Here is a 20,252-nt window from a genome sequence, read left to right on the forward strand (position 1 = left end):
GAGCTAAGCTATAAAATGTCCTCAGCTGAAACTCTTTCTAATCTCTTCCTAGGATCTTCTGGTAAGCTTCCACCCTCACCTCAACTCTGGAACATTCCCTTTTGAGACCTACCACCCCTCCTCCCATAGCAAATGACACTTTTTAATGAATCTATCCCTTTGATCACCAGACTGTCTCTTAAAGGAGCTAAAGCCAATAGGCCTTAAGTTATGAACAGGATGATGCAACTGGATTATAAAGCAAAGAACTGTGCATTGTTTGTGCATAGATCCATCCATGAAAGCCTGGCCACTCTTCAGGTGCCACGTCTAGATGCAATTAGCCCATTAAAAGGAAGAGCTCTGTGGCTGCCTCCTAAGATAGCAATATATGCATGGTGGTATTTGCAAGAAGCTACTGGTAAAACTGCCATCTTATTGTCTTCTCCTGCCCTGAGGAGGCACCTTCAGGAACATCAAGGACCTCAGGCTGCTGGAAACAGGTGGCATTACCCCTCATACACCTGCCCTTGCTTGGGGTGATGAGAACTGTAACCCTCTCTCTCCCTAGGCTACAGGTCCTCCATTTTCTGATTCTAGGTTTAGGGAGAATGAAGGATGCATTAAAGCTTGTTTTTCATTTGTAAATATATGAGTTCTCTGTTTAAAAGTTCATCAGTTAAAGTAAACCTGCTTTTAGTTCCACCTCAAACTAGGAAGGTAGATGTTAACAAAACTAACCAGCTGATTTTTATTCTATGAACATATTTATGTATCAAGTTTTCTACAACAGTTATATATTATATTTTTGTTCTTGTTTAAGGGTTGTTTTATTGTTAATATTATTTATAGCTCTAGTATTATTTTAATAAGGTCAGACTAAAGGAAAGTATTTTTTCTCTTATGTTTAAATCCTTAAATACGGGGCTTCCCTGGTGGCGCAGTGGTTGAGAGTCCGCCTGCCGATGCAGGGGACGCGGGTTCGTGCCCCGGTCCGGGAGGATCCCACATGCCGCGGAGCGGCTGGGCCCGTGAGCCATGGCCGCCGAGCCTGCGCGTCCGGAGCCTGTGCTCCGCAACGGGAGAGGCCACAGCAGTGAGAGGCCCGCGTACGCAAAAAAAAAAAAAAAAAAATCCTTAAATACTTAAAAAAAAACCTTAAATATAATTTAAAGATACTTAAAAGATACCTTTTACTCAAAATAACTTAGTTTAAAATCTTTAGGTTGTATGAGTTATGTATATAATAGAGAAAAATTGGTCCAGAACCTGGAATTAAATCCAGAGAAACTAAGACACAAATTTATTCAAGTAGAATGTAACACACACTTCTACTGAAAACAAAAGTGAAATTGTTTAGGGTAAATAAATGGATTGTTCATTTTATTATAGTACTTACTCAGGTGTACCCTTCTTATTCACTTAACCATTACTTCAGGTAGTATTTATTTACCATATGTCCTCCCAAAATCCTAACCTAAACCCTGTTATTTGGGGTGACTTAAGAAATTAAGTAATTAGATAAAAGCAAATTAAAAATGGCATTTTACTTTTTGTCAAACAAGTTGATCAGAGTTTTTAAATTAGTGTGAGTAAAAATGTGGGGAAATGGATAAATTAACACAATTTTCTAAAATTTGACCATATTTATTTGACCATATATATTAATATTAAAAACAGTAGGCACTTTGATCCAACAACTCTCTTTTTGTTAAAGTCCATTTTTTCTGAAAAACAATTGCTCAAGTAAATAGAATTTGAGGATGTTCATTACATTAAGTACATAAGAGCAAAACATAAACAAAATTTTTAAAAAAGAATAATTACTTTAAATAATTAAAAATGGCCTAGAATTATGGAGAATCTTTGTTTTTATATATTTCTCAAGATTAAAAAAATTAAAAATAATAAGGCAGAATTCGTTAGATATATAGGTCATAATTATAAATGGGTAAATTAAGAGCAAGTCTTTCTATACAATATCATACAGAACAACCACATGCCCATCTGCACAGTAATCCACAGGCTAGATATGCCTTAATTTGTTCAATTTTTCCTGCTTTGATGGATATCTTGATTATTTTCCATGTTCTAATTTAACTTATTTCATAGAAAAGGTGATACAAATGACTAATGAAAATTAAAATACTGACTTCAACAGTAATCAAACAGAACAAATTAAAACAAAATGTCATTTTTTAAACATGTCAAATTGGTGAAGGTTTTCAAAATGACAGTCATTAAATCCTGGTTTATTCAGTGGGGTAGTCACTTACTTATACTATATGTAAGCATATATATGCTCTCTAGAAAGCAATTAGGTCATGTGTATCAAGAATTTTGAAAGCATTTATTTTCTTCTACTCAATAATGGCATATCAAGGATTCCCTAATAAAAAATGATGAAAATATAGACATATCTATTCATCTATTTGCCACCATTTCTTTAAACAGTGAATAGCTTGAACTGGATGATTAAAAATGAAACATTTATCCAATGGACTATTAATTACCAGGATCAACAGGAATTGTCACTGCTCAAAACTGATTTCCAGAATAAATTGGATGTAAAACTCTATATAAAAAATATATAAACATAATATAATAAAAACTGGCCTGAAAAGAATATACCAAATTTTCTAGTGGATGTGCCTGGTGGGAGTAAAAAATGATTTTTATGTTCTTCTTTGTGTTTGAATTTTTTTTTTTAAGTTCTACTTTTAAAGTAAGAATAAAAAAAGAAAGAAAATGCATGCCTTGCTACAAAATTCATCATGCTTCTGCCCTTCATCTATAAAATAAAGTCCAAATTGGCTAGGCTCTTGTTGAAGCCCTTTTAATTTGATCCTGACTTATCAACCCAATCTTATTTCTAATGAGTACCCAGCTCTACTACTCAGCTTTATCTCAGATGGTCAGGAGGCATGTCATGTTCCCTCTAGGTTCCATCCAGGCTCATCTGATCAAGCCTAGAGCTTCTCTTCTTTCCTAAGGTTTCTGATCAGGATTTCTGGATGTAACTATTTTAAGCCAACTTCAGCTGCACGTGACGCTCAAAGCCACGTCTGGTAATCATACAAAATCACGTTAGACCCTGATTCCAATTAACTCAGCACAGTAATTCAGAAGGAAACCCCTTTTGAAAGCAAGATTCCCCTCAATATTTGTTAACATTGATCATAACAACAACTGTGATCATAACAAAAATAGCAGCTAACATTTATTGAGAATCTTCTATTTACAAGAAGGCTCTGTGCCAACTCCATTTACCTCATTTAATGCTCAGAAAAATCCTCCATTTCACAGATGAAAAAACTGAACCTCAATTAGGTTATGCATTTTTCCCAAGGAGACATAGCTAGTGTGGATCTGAGATTCAAATCTAGCTCTGTCTGAGATCAATATACTCTACACTACCAACTTGCTAATGGAAAATCACTAGAAATCATTTTGCATATGATATGTTTTTAGTGATTAATTGCATACCCATGTAGCTAAGTTAAAATGATGTGTGGAGCTACAAAGTTTTCTTTTATATATAAAAACAGATACAAAAACAATAGAAATTTCCATTGAATTTCATTATATTCTAATATATTTACCTGTATAGGACCAGCCAATCTCTTCAACAAGTTTTCTCTGTTGTCTGTAGTATCCATAAGCCCAATCTACAACCAAGAAAAACCAATTGATCAATGCATAGAAAAATATGTGGGCAAATTTAAAAAAATATAAGATGCCCAAAGCATCATTCATACCATAAATGGTCCTTGATTACTCTTTTCTATGTCACCTTCCCAAAGTCTCCTCCCAATTCCAACTGCCACCATTATAGACTCCACTGTCCATGCTCTGGTAATTAGTGTGAGTTTTAGCAGGGCACAGTTAAAAACTGCTAAAGTTCAGACAGAGAGAAAGAAAATATTCTGTGAAAAGCAGGAGCAACCTAGAGGGTTTCATCCCAAAGTGAGACTGGGGTCAGAAAGGACAGCTTGTCCTATCTTCAGACTTTTCTTACCATTTCCTAAGTTGAATACTTGAAATCCTATAGATTAGAGATACTTTTAAGGTTACAACCCAAGTTTTATCTGTAAATGCTTCTAGGAGATCCAGAGGTTACCACGTTTTCAAAATTTACTTCCCTACAAGGCAAAACAAAATTAACTGCCTTGAAGAAATGGAAATTTAAATGTGTGTGTGTATGTTGGCTGGGAGAAAGGTTGTGTTAGACGGTGTAGGTGAATTTGTGTCTTGGAGGAACAGAGATGGCTGATGAGGTAATACAGTGGGAAGCTTGGAGTACCATAAAAGTAATGGATGCTTCATGACCTAGAGATAGAGACTCTACATCTTGAACATGGGACAAGGGGTACAGAAAAGAAAATGGATGGAAGTCAAAGTCTCACTCCACACAATTCAAAATTTTGCCTGGAGTCATTCCTGTACCCAAGAAACAGGGACGTTATGATTCATCCTCCTCCTTCCTGTGCCATTGTGCTATTGCTCCCTTTATCCCAGCCTGTGTTAACCCTAGTACTCCATTTCAGCTACATTGTGGGCAAAATAAATCTTCGTGAACTAGGTTTGGAACCTGATCAGTGTTGACAAAACTATTTCTGTAGAAAAGGCTACAGGAGTTCCCTGGTGGCCTCGTGGTTAGAATTCCTGGCTTTCACTGCTGTGGCCCGAGTTCAGTCCCTGCTTGGGAACTGAGATCCTGCAAGCTACACGATGTGGCCAAAAAAAAAAAGAAAAAAGAAAGAGAAGAAAAGGCTACAAATAGCTCATTTACAAATGAATGTGTGGAACATTACTTATTCATAAACTGGGGTTCTGTCAATATAGCTTTCATTTGAATGTGAGGATTTATTTATACCATACCATACCATATACATATATACATATTATATAAATAGATAGATAGATCTTTCTCATCAGCTGGGAAGACAGACTCTACGTCCTCTTATTCTCTCTACACAGGTGTTTCTTTCTTTATTGACAGCTCCCAATTTCAAGGAGGCAAATATCTCAAGGACATTTCAGAAATTATTTTTCTCTCCCATGTCATATACAATCTGATTAGAACACGGTAATACATACTAAAATATTTTATAAAAACTTAAAAGCAGGCCAGCTTCCAGAAATACACATTCTGAATCCACAGATTATTCAAAACCAAAACCTAGCTTGGAGAAAACAAAAAAAAATTGTTTTAAAAATGTCATTACCCATAAATATAGGTAAATATTCTACTGGCTGCGGAGCACATTTCAACAAATAATTTGTTTTTATAACAGCTTTACTGAAATGTGATTTACACATCTTACAATTCACCCATGAAATTTAATGGCATTTAGTATATTCACAGAGCTGTGCAATCATCACTACAAACAATTTTAGAACATCTTCATTATCCCAGAAAGAAACCCCATACCCTTCAGCTGCCACCCCCTACCCCATTTCTACCTTCACTAAGCTACTTTATCTCTATAGATTTGGATATCCTAGATATTTCTAAAAAACAGAATCACACAATACATGGCCTTTTGTGACTGGCTTCTTTACCTTTGCATAATTAACATTTCCAAGGTTTATCCATGTTGTAGGATATATCAGTACTTCATTCCTTTTTATTGTCTAATAGTACTCTATTGTACTGTGACCAAGATGGCCTTAAAGTTCCCCTCAGCTTGACTAAACTTTAGACAGGCTACTTCCTAGCTCTAGGCTCTTGACCTCCCTTTTCTTCCGGCATTAAGTTTAGAAAACTTATAAATTTTCTCTCTATTCCTTTAAGATGTAAATCTTTTTTATTAGCCACATGCCAATTTTACAACTAGGACTGTACTTCTCAAGAATATGGGAATTGTCTCTGAAATGTAACCATTGAAGGAAATAAGCACCCTTATCTCCCATTTTCTGTGGGAGGGTAGGAACCTAACTTCCAGCTAGGTGTCTTGCTCCAAGTTGCAAAAACTACCTCCTGTCATAATGATATGAGCTTATTTTTCCTTTGAATAGAGACAATTAGCAAATGCAGATGGCCTATGACTTCCTCTCATGTCCTGCATTACTTTTACACTGGGGCTTAACCTAGCTCGTAAAAAACCTTACCCTCTCTGCCTCATCAGAGTTGAGCTCAGACTTGATTCTGCCTTCTCTCCGCTACTGCAACAGCCTTGAAGAAAGTTTTCCTTGCCTGTTTAATTCTGTACGCTGTAATTTTTGTTTTGACGTTGGCTATGCCACATTTCTTTTATCCATTCATCAACGGAGGATACTTGGGTTGTATCCTCTTTGGGGCTATCATGAATAATGTTGCTTTGAATATTCATGCATATATTTACTTTTCTACTTAAAAAATAATCATTAGGTTCATAATTTATTTTTTAAATAGAGTTGTACCATAAAATGGTAGTCATTTAAGGTTAAATTCTGGGGACAAGTGTTTTTTCATGATCAAGGAATATATACAGTTATGGCCTCAAAGGTCATTTGATCCAGACTTTAACAGACTACAGAAAAATCATTTTAGAGATAAGGTAATTTTTCCCAAGGAAATGTAAGTGGTTTGTACAGGCAGAAAGTGACAAAAACGGAAACAATAATCCATGGCTTCTGCCTCGTACTCACTAAGTCTTCCACGATATCAAGGCTTCCTAACAATCCTGAGCTGTTGGTTACTCAAATGCTCTGCCTGAGTAGGAACCTCTTCAAGAGAAACAAAATAAAATAAAACACTACACTGGGGTTGAACTTCATCAGCAGGAATTACTTAGACAAATAAATTATAGAGAATTGGGACTTCCCTGGGGTCTGTGGTTTAGATTTCGCCTCCCAATGCAGGGGGTGAGGGTTCAATCTCTGGTCGGGGAGCTAAGATCCCACATGCCATGGGGCCAAAAAACCAGAACATAAGAAAAATGGAAGCAATAGTGTAACAAATTCAACACAGATTTTGCTGGTCCACATCAAAAAAAAAAAAAATTATAGAGAATTGACTGTATACCTAATCTGACCTGGCCATCAGTTGGAATTTTCCTCTGGAACTTTGCACTGACCACAGGGAAAAGATTTTTTGTCATCTTTTATGTTTTGAATATAAATATTTTTAAAATGTAAAGACATTTTTGTCATATAAGTGCATTTTGATGATTTCAGAAGATCAAATACCACACAAAACCTAGGTTGAACAAGTATTCTGTTGAAACAGATAAAACACTAAGCTCTTGTTTTACTGATTCAGGCTAAAGGATGACAGCAAAGAATCAGCAGGTTTAGCTCTCCTTGTAGGGCTTTATGGCTACACAATCAGCATTTGTCCTTGGTTTCTAATTACTTACGTTAAGAAAGCTTTTTTCAATACAAGATTCCCAGGTGTTGGTAGCTCTCTTCAGTTCCTTTTTGTATTGTTCCCTTAATTATTACTTCAAATAATCCGTTACACATTCATATGCTAATTACATAGTCCTTGGGCGTGAGAGAGTACCCCACTTTTAAAATTCTACTTAGAGATCTGATAGATGAGATGTGATAGCTCCAATGAACAAGAAAAAAAGAATCTAGGTTCACTTTTTTTGTTGCATTATATACTTTGAGAACCAGTAAATCCTATATAAAGTAGAATCTATCAAAGTGCTTACACATTTTAAAATCAATTAGAATAATGAAATATAGAATTTTTTTGTTTCTGTGGATTTTAGTTTCTTTAGTTTTTATATTTTGTTTCTCTCTGTTCAAAAGTATTTTCCAGGTCTGCTTCGGTGTGAGTGTTTTGTAGGGATAAAACTAAAATAAATTTCAGGAATGAATTGTACACATGATACACAATAAGAACATATACATCAGTATACTTTTTAAAAGGTAACTCTAAAATTTGTCCTGAAAAATTATTCTTCATGAAGTGTTTACCAAAGTTGAGATAAATTTGGTTTATACTATTTTAGGTAACCTTAAATGTCTCTGTTTCAATCTATTCCATCCTGTACTTACCTTGAGCACCTACTTATTTGCAAACATGTATATGCCACATATTCCTTTATTTTTCTTTACACTCAAATGGAAACCAAAGTTCTGATAACCACCACATGGATGATGTAGATAAATTTAGCATTTTTTTGCTCATGCTTTTAAACCAAAAAAAAAAAATCATGTTGCTCATTTTCTACTAAAAATATCATTATAAATATTTTGAATTATACAAATGCCTCTGATTTTGCCCTAAATGCCTAAAGAAAGTCTCTGCTTTATGTTGATCAACAATTCATCACCTGTATTCTACCATATAATCTAGCGGCAGTGCTCTGACAAAATACACACACACACACACCACACACACACACACACACACATATTTTAATGCTATTAAGAGGCCAAATATATGACAGAGAAGAAATAGAGTGGTCCTCAGAAAAAGTAACTTCAGGTAGAAAATAGCCACAGTTATAAATTTGAAGACTGGGATCCTAAAACTAGATTTCTCAAAGTAGACTTTTCCAAGATAAATGATATTTGCATATTTCACATCCTTTAAAAATATCACTAAGGAACTTCAGAGGAGGGGAAAAGGAAGTCAGTTGATGGAAGAAATCTGGAAAGGCAGAGAAGAAGGAACAGAATTATAGATGAATCTTTAAAGCCTTTGAGTATAGACTTTGATTGAGGGAAGACTTGGGGAGAGGGTCTAAAATGTCTCAGGTAGAGGAAGGGCATTGGGCAAATCATGGAACCAAAGAATTGGGAAGCCAGCTGGGCTCTCCTATAGGGTCTGTGTAGGTCACTAGGGATTTACTAGGGACTTGGTTATGGCTCTCCATGATACAAGGGTCACATCAATCTTCACTTTTTGTTTTCATCCTATTCTCTCCTCTTATCTAGATTTCTTTTAAAAGCGCGAAAGAGATAATCTGCTGAGCTGACTGAAAAAGTGTTGAATACATTTTGTATACTGAGTATATTTTAAAGAAAAATAGTAAATAAATAAACCCACAAACAAACAAATATTTCTAATTGAAGTGAAAGAGGTGGCAGGGAGTGGGAGAAGAAAGGTTAAGTGGCTGGTGACCACTTAGAGAAGAACGTGGAAAACCCTGGAAACAGACTAGTATTATCAGAGTGATTATAACCATCCCCTAAATCATCTGACAGTCAGACATGCATAAGGCTGAAGTGGCAGTGATAAAAAAGGTTGATGGTTACTGTAGTCATAACTATCAATTACTTAAAACAAAATAATAGCAGTCCCCTCTCAGAGAAGAAGAAAATAAAATCAGAAATGAGTTCCTTTAAGGAGAGAATCAGCTTTTGATTAATGAACACCTGTGAACACATCATCTGGCTACAAAAGTCCTTTATTTCTTCAGATACTCTATTGTAAGTATCTTTGTTTGATAAGAAAGCTGAGTTTATGACCCAAGTGATCTAAACCAAAACCTTGATTAGCCAACTGAGGCAAACTTTCCAAGTAAAATGAAATCTGCCCATGAGTATAGTATAGAGTCTATAATATCATAATATCATACATGGCAGGTTTTATCTGTGCATTTTCCTGTCATTCAGTGTTTGCTGTCAAATTGTGTTAGCACATACCTCATCTTTACCTATCTGGAATATAAACTTGTATCCAGTATATATGCAAAGACATTTGTGAAACATAATTTAGTTAATTATGGTAATTCAGATAACAGGCTTGTTTAGGATAAATTTATAGTTCAAACACTGTACTTACTGTTAATCACTTCAGATGTAACTTTAAAAAACACACATATATTATTTTCCCCCAAACCATTTGTCTTCCAATTTCAACTGCTTTCCAGGGTTATAAGAAAAGAATACCATTAGTTTTCTCCTCTCTGCAGAGGTTTAAAAATGTAAGTACTTTTTACAGTTTCAAAACTTAAATTGCAACTTATCACCAAATATGAGGGCACATGAATTCATACTGTTAAAGATAGGAAGTCTGGAAAAATGAGTTATTAGAGTACAGGTTACCTCTTTATTTAATGATAAGGTTAAAGAGATGAAAAAGTAGATCCTTGAGGCACTATACTAAAAAAAAGTCGAATGATAAAACTGTAAAAGGAGATGGAAAGATTGAACATAAGGGATAAGGGATAAGGTAAAGAAGAGGGAGCCATTTCTTCCATATGCTTGTTTTGGTTGTCAGACATCCAATGAAATACATATTTCTCATAGGACTTAGGGAAGAGTTTGGAGGTGAGCAATTAGGTCTTATTGTTCCTTAGACACTGAGGACTGTGTATGCTTTCCCAGAGAGAGTTTCTACCTTGGCAATATGTCTACCAAACCTATTCAATGAAAGCTCAAAATATTCACAGGCTTGTCTTGGAAAGTCACCAGAGTATTTTCTTACACTTAGATAAATGCGTTTAATCTAATGTGATTTATCTACATTTATAAAGTTGAGGTATTTACTGTTGAAAACACGTTCATAATTTTATCTTTATCACATAAGTAATAATACCTGTTTCAGATAAATTAAAATAAAGATAAGCAAAATAATTTTAAAAATCACCTATAATCCCATCTCCTACAGAAACTAGTATTTACAATTTCATGCATGTATATATATTTTTCTAGGCGTTATACTATGCAATATAATAATTTTATACTTTACATTAATTGAATTACACTATTTCATTATTTGGTGACTTGCTTTTTCTACATAATAATAAATCACTTCCCAAGTAATAAATATGGTTTTATAGCACCATAATAGTTCACCTGAAGCATTCTTCTACTTTTTGGATATTAAAATAAAAAGTTGATTTAGCTTTGGAAATTTTATTCCTTGGGATAAATGATGAAATTAAGCTACTTTGAACTTTCTGTATAAAATAAAGTCTGTAGGAAATTAACCGCCACTTTTTATCCCCTGTCAATCTTCTTCTACAACACCAAGAAAACACTAAAATGGAAGAAACTTATTGTTATTGTACAGTGCTACAAACATTATAGCTACCTTGTTTCCATAACTAACAGTGAATTTATTCTGCCTTAAGAGAAAAGCTCAATTGTTGATGGAACAGTGATAATGGGAGCAGAGACAGAAATAACATGTGTAAAAATAACTATTAGAAGAAGCTAAAAATAATATTAAAAGCGGGAGAAGAACCAAATCTGTATAAGAAAAGCATATGAAACTGGGAAGAAAGCATGGAATTCATCAAATTACAAAATATAATATGCTATTATATTTGTGTTATGTATTATTATATTATTATGCCATTATATACTTTTATATTATTATCTGTACAATAATAATGTGTTATTACTCAACAATCTAAATAACGGTTCTGTTGTGAAGTCTTATGCCCGTGCGCTCTTACTGAAATCAGGTGTAGAGCAAGAATGCCTGCCATGTTGCCTTAGGATTAGGATTGGTTGGGAAATTCTGGACAATTGACATCTTAAAATAGCCAAGTAGAAAAAAGAAAAACAGCCAAGTGGAGAATACAATGGGATTCCATTCACATCTACCATGAAAAGCATAAAACACCAAGAATTGCATAAATAAAGAGATGAACTATTATTAATATAAAAAATGTGAATAAATTAAGAGATCTACTACATCGTTAAATGGGAACATTGAATTTGGGTAAATTATCAGCTGTTTCCATATTAATAAACAGTTCGGGTCTCAATGGGGTATTTTTAACTGACAAATTATTCTAAAGTTCATTTAGAAATATAAAGGGAAAATAGTAATTGATAAGAAAAAGGGAGAAATAATGGGGGCTTGGTTAACCAGTTACTAAAAGATAAACTGACAGGCTGATCAATAGAGCAAAGCATATGGCACTAAAATTGGACTCAGTATAGATACAAGTTTAATTCATGATAAAGAAATATCAGATAAGAAAAGTATGAAAGTTCAACCCATATTGGGAACACTGGCTTTTTGGAAAAATAAGTTAAATCACACTTCACACATAGATCAGACCAAAATACATTTCAAGTGGATTAAAGAATGATTTAAAAAGGTTATACAAAAACTATTTAAAAAATGTAAATGAATATTTAATTTATTATAAGATGGGGAAGGCCTTTCTATGCAGGAAAAAATAAGTCATAAAGAAATAGTCACAGCTGTGATTATATAACATTCAAAACTTGTAGAAAAATGTTTAGTGAAATGCAAATTACAAATACTAAACTACTGGTAACTGCTAAAACACATTGAACAAATATAAAGATATATTTCAAACATATATAATTCTTACAAATCAATAAAGGCAAATATATGAACAGAGAAGTTTTGCTTTTTTTTTTTTTTTTTTTTTTGCGGTACACGGGCCTCTCACTGTTGTGGCCTCTCCCGTTGTGGAGCACAGGCTCCGGACGCGCAGGCTCAGCGGCCATGGCTCACGGGCCTAGCCTCTCTGCGGCATGTGGGATCCTCCCGGACCGGGGCACGAACCCGTGTCCCTTGCATCAGCAGGCGGCCTCTCAACCACTGCACCACCAGGGAAGCCCCAGAGAAGTTTTTAAAATGCAAAGATAATAACGCTATAAAGAACTATTAGACTTCAGTAGGTATAAAAGAAACAGAAATTAAAATAACACTGAGATATCATTTTTCCAGCTATCAAATTGTCAAAGGTATATAATTTTAATTTTTTAAATATTCAATGATGCCCAAAATATCTTAAGATGTTCTTTTACGTACAGGTGGAAGTATGAACTAGTATAAACTTTATGGAAAGTAAGCTGGCAAGAGTTAACAAGATTCTTACAATACTTCATGTTCTTTGAGACGGTAATTCCATTCCAAGGAATATATTTTAAAAGATTAACACAGATGAGAACAAAGTGCCAGGTACCAAGATGTTTACAGCACTGAAACTAACAGTGAACAATTGGAAAATATGTTCATGTTCAAAAAGTGGGGGAAATTTAAATGTTCATCATGTGAAATGGTGTGAATCCATTAAAATTAAGTTTCAAAAGTTTTATTGATGTGAAGAAACGTACATAGTATAAAACATCAAGTTATGATGCAATTTTGAGAATATCACATAATGTTCAGAAATGTAAATTTCCTCATGCTGTGCCACTGGGAGTGATTTTTACTTTTTTATATGTTCTTATGCTTTCCATGTATTTTGAGTTTGTATGAGTGAATATTTTAAAAATTTAAAGTGTATACGCACTTCTGAAACAATATCTCTGATTCTACAGCCAAATAGGTTAGAGACAAATATATAACTATGTTTTGCTTGAAACCCCCAAAAATGCTTGAAACCCATTTTTCACTGCTTATTTTGGATTTTACAATAAAATCTTCTCCTTACTCACAAGAGCCTGCATGCATTAGCTAGTGTTAACCGCATGTTTAAGTTTAGGAAATCATAGCCAAGTCTACACATGGCAAGCAATCTGAGCACTTCAGCTACCAAGAAAACTAAAAACAAGAGCCATAGCAAAATAGCAATGCAGTAACTCGCAGATCATCTTATCAGCCATAATGATCACATTGACTGGATCCTTTATTTTTGAGTAGACCTTGAAACAGCCTTATTTTAATTTGTGTCTTACTTCTAATAATACCTTTCACTTACATAAAATTATGCCCGAACATAAGAATCTATCCATTAAGTGGGAAAATCTGGCAACTTGGAGATGGCAACCTCTTCAGAAATAGGTGTGGATCATATGTTAAAACTGCTGCTAGTGTGTTGACTGATTCACCATGTAGTTATGTCTGGGCAAGGCAGGAAGATTTTCTTGACTTCTTTCCAAAATATTGACTAAAAATTCATTTTTGTCATGTTTTTCATGTTTTACTTTTTTCTAGAAAAATGGAAAGCTTTTATTCATAAGAAGCATATTCATTACAATAAAAGGCCAATATTTTCAATGGATTTTTAAGGATTTAAAATATTTTTGATATTATAATGATTTAAAATATTTTTGTCAATATATTTTATAGACTTAGTAAGCCACATTAAATCTCCTTAGGCTTGGGCAACATTTCAAAAAGAAACCACAGTGAGTACACTGTAGACCTACCTAATTTAAACTATAAACATATATCAATATTTTGTGCCTCTTTTCACTAATTCTTAGGGTTAGAAATATAGACTTTCCCTTTGAGTCCTGACCTTGGACGAGTCACATGTCTTTGCTTGTATTTCTACAATTGTAAAATAGCAAAAGGTATCTCCTGTTTATTAACAAGATGCTACAACAAAAGATATGGCATATATTAAACCATTTTGAGTTCTTTGTAAAAAATGTGTTTTTCAACTCACATCATTTCCTGAATTTATTTTTCAAGTATTTAGTTGTTCCTTTCAATAGTGAAGCAAAAAAAAAAAAAAAAAGTGACATATTATGAGCACAGCACGATAGCATGTGCTTGTTCAGTCACAAAATTATTCATTTGTTTACTGTTGCTGTTTGATTTGTAGCCTAAAGTATTCTTTAGTCTTAAAGATAAGTATGGACACAGTGCAGATAGAAAATACAAAGCCCTGTATTCAAATGTTGAACTGAGTCCCACAAGAACAATGTGAACACTGAAAAACATAATATTTAATTTTAATTAAACTTAAAGGGGCTATCCTTATCTAATTTCCTAGCTATATTCCAAAATGAATACATTTTAAAAAGCAGGAGTTTTACAACATTCATGCTTTCTTTGTTTCAGAAGGACTTAAGGGGGTTTAAGATCGTTATTTAAAAGTTCCCATTGTTTACATTTTAAAGACGTTCCTCATTTTAGAGCCACCTTCCCCACTAGCAATTTTAAAGAATTAAATGCTTTGATGACATCCTTAATTAGTTGGCTTTCCATTGTTAACAAGCACCTACCAATATTAGTCACTGATTTTGCTCTTAATTGTATAAAAATGATTACATCTATTGCTTTATTGGTACAGATGTTTCATTGTCACCAGACTACCAAGAGATAATTATTATTCATCATCTTATCTTGCTCTGTTGTAAAATGTATTTGAAGTAAGTGGAAACTGCTCAAACCCTATTGGCTTTGATTAGCAGAATCATTTTATCTGATTTCCTCTGCTTGATACTTTTATGCATCCCGCCTCCCCAGCCCTATTCCCCTGACAATGCCTCTACTCTTTGCAAAGCACCCCAGCTGTACTCTCTTATCTTTCCACTGTAGATGTATACATTCTCCATGGAACTTGGTGGCTCCATAATACTCATTCTGTGAACCAACATCAGTTCAATCATCAGTCACAACACACTTATCTTCAAGTCTTGCATTGGTGTCTAATCCTGACCAAAGACAGCACTGGGTCTTACTGGCCCACTGGTGCAAAAGTTTTTCCTAACTTCTGCCTGAAACTTGAAAGCTCTCTGCAGTGGCAGATGCTCATTAGGTTGCCTCGATTATCCAGGTTTATTGCACTCAGAGGAACAGTACCTAAAAAGCATTCTTGTTCAGTACATAATTAATAGCCTTAGAGAACAGTGCTCATTAGTTACTTTTTACACACAATCACAAATGGTTGGCCAGGGGTTGGATATATTTATTTTGGAATAGTTAACTCAATTGGAACAAATATGTTTTCTCTCCAGGTGTATTGTTCTGTTTGTGAGGATGTCAAGAGACTGAACAAGTTAATGCAGTGTTTTCAACCTGGATTGCAGGCAGGATTCTGCTGGCATTTTGCCCTCGAGTTACTGGGCCACTGAGACATCTTAAGATAATTAACATATCCCTGCAGTGTCTAATATGACAGTGGTGATGGTTAAATGAAAAAGAGCACCTTACAGCAGACTAAGGGTAGCATCTTTGAAACTCAAGGGAAAAGAAAAGGTGTTTTTTTATGAAAGGATTTAGGCCTTGAGATTTATATATGATATATCATGAAGACATGAGATATTGAGATAGAACTTATGTTTTCTTTAATATCTTTTTAAACGTCTAAGTGACTTCACACTTTTCTGAAGTTTATGCTTTTCCCATTGATTTCATTAATGGCAAACATTTTTGGTGGAAAATGTTTAACTGATAATCTATCATATGTCTAGCCAAAACAATGTTGATTTAATCTTGGAAATAAAATCTCATGATACCCATTTGGTGCTCAAATAAATGTTATTTTATTGATGTTTTGAGTTTTACAATAAAAGAACAAAGGAGTGACTGAACAGATCTATGATTAAAAGAATTGCTAAAATCAGCCCTCCAAGTATACTCTTAAATATAAAAATAGTGAACTTTAGATTAAAGATAATGCTCTTCTCTTTTCCCATATTTATTCTTTAAATGGTCATACTGACTGAACAGAGATTATAGGACGAAAAGGCAAGGGCCAAATGCTTAGAGATGTTATGTCTTTATATTTAGCACTGAGATTTCACTAAAAGAGTTCATATTCATGTTAATATGGTTTACAGCTACTTGCCTCCTACAGTGGCTCAACTTCTCCAGTCAAGGGTGCTGCTCACAAAAAAACGAAAGCTAATTTTGATTTGTGATACTTTGAAAGGCTGTGTATCATAATGGGAAGAGACTGGAACTAGGGACGGAGACGACGGAGACAGAAGAGCTAGGAATATAAATCCTGGCTTTTAAACTTCCAGTTGTAGACCTCTAGGAGACTCCTTTGCCCCCTCAGAGCCTCAGTTCCTCTATTTGAAAAATAAGTCCCTCCTATACTGGTGAGGGGGTTTGGGGTCCAATGAATTAATTCATTTGAATGTGTTTATAAACACAAGCAATTATGCTTTCATCTGGAAAGAAAACTGAAGCTGATTTACACATTCTTTTATAGAATGAACAGTGGTTATTTAATGCATTGTGTAGGACAGGAACTTTCTCTATCCATTCTGTCATGTTCCATGTGAGACATTACCCAGTTAATATTGCTTAAAATGCCTGTTGGATTGCTTAGTAGCTCTCTGGGTGAGTCAATGTTTCTAAGTTTCAATTCCCATATCTACAGAGTGGGTATAACAATCACTATCAACACATGCTTAGGACAAAGCACACATGGCTATTAGTCTATGAATATGTATATCATATATCACATTTAGAGTTCATCCTGCTATTTTTTTTTTCCAACTTCAGCAATTTCACTGATTCTTTATCTTCTCTGCAAAACAACAAACTTAATTTGGCAACAAATGGGGAGCGGAAAGTCATTTTACATGAAGATTATTTTCAGAAATACGTCCATTGAATTTCAATACAAGAAGTACACATTTTCTACCTATATTTTATAGCCAGTTTTACTCAATAACATACTTAATCTAATTGAAAAGATCCAGAGGAGAACTACGCTGTTAATAATATACAAATTTTAATTTAACTGAAATCGATTCATTTAAAAAGCTGAATAGCTATAGGAATAGCTTCAAAGCCAATGAGCACACAGAATTCCCTTATATTACATCAGCAATACCCAAAGTTCAGATTTTGGCATCTTCAACATACATGCAACTATCATGAATCCAGATGAAAGTTAAGTCACAAAAACTATGCCACAGTAATGGACCTAATATAGACAACTGTGTCTAATGTAAAGAAGAAAATCTGAGGTAAGAAATTCAAATACCATCAAAAAGTTTCAGTAGATAGTTGAGGAAGTTGACCTAACCACCATTAAAAATCAGAAGGACAACCTCAAAAATAGTAATGAACTATTAATGATGTGAAAAATGGCTCTCATTCTTCAATAGTGTTGCAAAAAATTATTTCAGATAAGAATACTGATATAACATTTAAAAAGCTAAATTATATGAAAAATATTTTCAATAAGGTAGAAAAACCCATTTATATTTTTTAGATTTCATCAAAATACTGGAGAGATTTTTAAAATAAATAATTTGTGCTTCAAAGGATGTATTTTAGTTACTTAAAAAATTCAGTTCTGCGGAATGCCCTTGCATCACAATGGTACCAAATGGAATGTTCCTGTAGAATTCATTTAACAGTCATTGGCTTCACATTAAACTCCATGCACTAGGGATGCACAATGTAAAACGGCCTCTTCAAGGAGGTCACAAACTAGAAGCATAATGCCTCAAGTGCTTTAACATGTCATTCAAGGTTACTGGCAAGCTAAGAAAATACTAACTACTGAAATACACATTATTTTAAACTACCTTTTTTTTAACCCCAGAAAAAATATCTTACAGAAACTGACAACCCTTTTAATTTTAACTGATATCTATGTACCTCCAACTAACTGAGATGTTTTGCTTCATGTAATCTTTAAATGAAAGGAATGTTTCCTGTGAGCTTAGAATTCCCAGAATCCCCTCTGGTGTCAGAGTGAGCAGCATTGCTAGGCTTTTCCCAAGAAGATCCCAGCTAGAACCTTAAGGCTCTGCACTCACTTTCTACCTGAACACCCCTAGGCAGTACAGTAGCTGGGGGATGACTGTTCCCCCCTGAGCAGGGAGAGCCTGCTGATCTGGGGAGGTGTTCCATGCCCGGGGAGCAGGTGGTAATGCCCTGCCCTGCCATGGCTTTCACATCTCACACAGAGCCCCTGTCAGTCAGCAAGAGCATATGTGCAGTATATTGGGATGCCCTAGTGAGCCTTGCTTATCTTTCTCTCCTCAGAGGGAGAAAGCCCACCCCCATTTCCCTGGCACGTCCAACAAGAATTAATGTAGTTTAATCAGCCTCTTGTACAATGCTGTCCTTAATTCCCAGTCCACCACATTATTTATGGGAAACCTCGCAGTGCTTTTGGATATAACCAGAAAACCCTGGAATATTTTCATCTGTAAAACTAGCCTGGCACATAAGTGAATAAATGAATGAAAGATATAAACCTCACACTGTGTTCCACTCCATACTCAGGAGAGGTACACCAAGTATCCACTAAAAACTCTTCAAGAAGAAAAAGCACTGAGGATTTTATTCCATGGTCTTCAACAATCTTTTATGTTCTGGTTTTAATCGTATTTTTCATTTTGTTCTTTAGAATACCAGTGACCACTAAGGACATTTCAGGAAAAAAAAAACGATTAATAGATGATTTACGATTTTAATGAACTTGATTCTTCGCATTCAAGGCACATCTTGAGGATTTTTCACAAAAACAATTGATCCTTTTCATGGCTTAATGCCGCTGTAACTTCCTGCACACAGCCAGCAGATTGCCATGGACACACACTTGATGGCTTTCACACTCTCTAGTCGCCAGGAGTTTACATTTGGGTACAAGAAGAGCGAGCAGTGGGGTCTTTTCTACGCATGAAGCTTACTTAGGACTTGAAACCAATATGCACTTTTGTAAGTGATGATACAAATCACTACCAGAAATGTACAGTATGCTAAAAAAATTTTCTACACAAATAACAAAAGTCATGCTTTAAAAATTTAGATAATATCAAGCAACCACAAACCGATGATTTAAGACAGTGGTAAACACATATGCTCTCACAGAGGTGTAACAAACCACGGCTAAGAAAAGCAATGCCAGGTTTTTGCTTCTCTGTAAATTGGTGCTGTATATAGACGTAAAGAGGATAAGTATGCAATTTAAGAAATATAGTCAGTGGAGCTGGATAATTCCAGGCAACAGTTCCAGTTTTCCCCAGAAACTAAGTTGGATTATTTTTGCCTGAACTGTATGAATGGTTTCCTGAATTGTTTATTTAATCTGTCTGTGTAAGTATATTAGGAATTCTTTTCGTTAAATATTAAATAATTTGAAATTCCTCTCAATCTTATTCTATTGTACGGACAGTACTCAATTAAAAAGAAATGAGAGAGGGCTTCCCTGGTGGCGCAGTGGTTGAGAGTCCGCCTGCCGATGCAGGGGATGCGGGTTCGTGCCCCGGTCCGGGAAGATCCCACATGCTGCAGAGCGGCTGGGCCTGTGAGCCATGGCCACTGAGCCTGCGCGTCCAGAGCCTGTGCTCCGCAATGGGAGAGGCCACAACAGTAAGAGGCCCGCGTACCGCAAAAAAAAAAAAAAAAAAAAAAGAGAGAAATGAGAGAAAACTTTCTCCCATATCAGTCGTCTAAGATAAGAGAATCGTCCCAGTTTCTTTGTAAGCAACCCCAAGGTAAACTTTCATTTTACACACTATCGGTTGATAGGTTTATGATGTTTATAAAATTAGCACAGGTTAAATGTAGCATCATTTTATCAAATACATACTTGCTAAATAAATGAATTAATTCAAAGAGTGTAAACATGAAATGTGAAAACATCTAGAGATATGCCAAATTCGGGGTACCACATTAAGAGCTGAACAGATGAATACTGGACACACCTGTCACCCACTAGAGGCACCACAGCACGAAGGGTGGG

The 20,252-nt window shown here is 34.9% G+C and overlaps 1 protein-coding gene across 2 annotated transcripts in view; it reads right to left on the reverse strand.

The window, feature by feature from the left end:
• Window positions 1–20,252, reverse strand: part of PTPRZ1 (protein tyrosine phosphatase receptor type Z1) — a 163,483-nt gene that overhangs the window by 107,830 nt on the left and 35,401 nt on the right. For both annotated transcript variants that reach the window (XM_022582351.2, XM_089917460.1), the window contains exon 2: window positions 3,582–3,647. In XM_022582351.2, the coding sequence (XP_022438059.2) occupies window positions 3,582–3,647 (66 nt within the window). The remainder of the gene's footprint in view (window positions 1–3,581; window positions 3,648–20,252) is intronic.

This window comes from Delphinapterus leucas, chromosome 9 (assembly GCF_059928025.1).
Source record: "Delphinapterus leucas isolate spDelLeu-1000000601 "Yukka" chromosome 9, BTC_Dleu_Yukka2, whole genome shotgun sequence".
NCBI classification, from domain to species: domain Eukaryota; kingdom Metazoa; phylum Chordata; class Mammalia; order Artiodactyla; family Monodontidae; genus Delphinapterus; species Delphinapterus leucas.